This window comes from Orycteropus afer, unplaced genomic scaffold, assembly GCF_000298275.1.
Source record: "Orycteropus afer afer isolate SDZICR_OR568_19922 unplaced genomic scaffold, OryAfe1.0 scaffold00099, whole genome shotgun sequence".
Lineage (NCBI taxonomy): Eukaryota > Metazoa > Chordata > Mammalia > Tubulidentata > Orycteropodidae > Orycteropus > Orycteropus afer.
The window spans coordinates 932,145-932,796 of NW_006921686.1; the positions used below are offsets into that span (position 1 = coordinate 932,145).

Consider the following 652-nt stretch of genomic DNA (forward strand, 5'->3'; position numbering starts at 1 on the left):
GCAGTAAACGTTCCTTAGATGTCCCATGTTACTTCTCTCACACTTCCCTGCGATTCAGGTTAGTGACCCAGCACTTTGATACTTCTCACAGCCCTGCTATGTAAGGAGATCAGTTGGCCTTTTTGGCAGTTTCACCTTCAAGGCTCCAGAGGCACCTCCTCCAGGAAGCCCTCCAGGTACTCCCTAAGGCTGAGTGACTTGCCTCCACGGAGCTCTCCACGTGCCTTGTGATAACTGCCAGTCCCACTGGATCGTCCCTGGGCTGAGTCTCCTGAAGACAGAGCCCAGATCAGCCGGCTCCGCACTGGACCTGGAGCAATGTTTGAGAATGACACAGAGTAGGTGCGTGGAGGAGGGGAATGATTGACCGGCTGCCCTTGCTCCCTGCAGAATGATTTTCTCACCGGGGTGTACCCTGCCAGCCCCCTCAGCTGGCTCTTCCTCTTTGGTGCAATCCAGCTCGCCTGGTTCCTGCAGCTGGATCCTTCCCTAGGATTCATGGAGAAGATCAAGGAGTTGCTGCCAGACTGGTGAGATCTCCACCTCACCCCTCCCTCCCAGTAGGTTTCCCTTCAGTGTGGTGTGGGGTTGTAAAGAAAAGTCACCTCCAAGGCTTTGGGTCAGAATAATTAAGGTTGACCTTCAAAAAAAA

The 652-nt window shown here is 53.7% G+C and overlaps 1 protein-coding gene across 1 annotated transcript in view; it reads left to right on the forward strand.

Annotated features, from left to right (window-relative positions):
- CPT1C (carnitine palmitoyltransferase 1C) overlaps window positions 1-652 on the forward strand; it is an 18,482-nt gene that overhangs the window by 2,946 nt on the left and 14,884 nt on the right. The window contains exon 2 of the mRNA XM_007943017.1: window positions 391-530. Within this exon, the coding sequence (XP_007941208.1) occupies window positions 391-530 (140 nt within the window). The remainder of the gene's footprint in view (window positions 1-390; window positions 531-652) is intronic.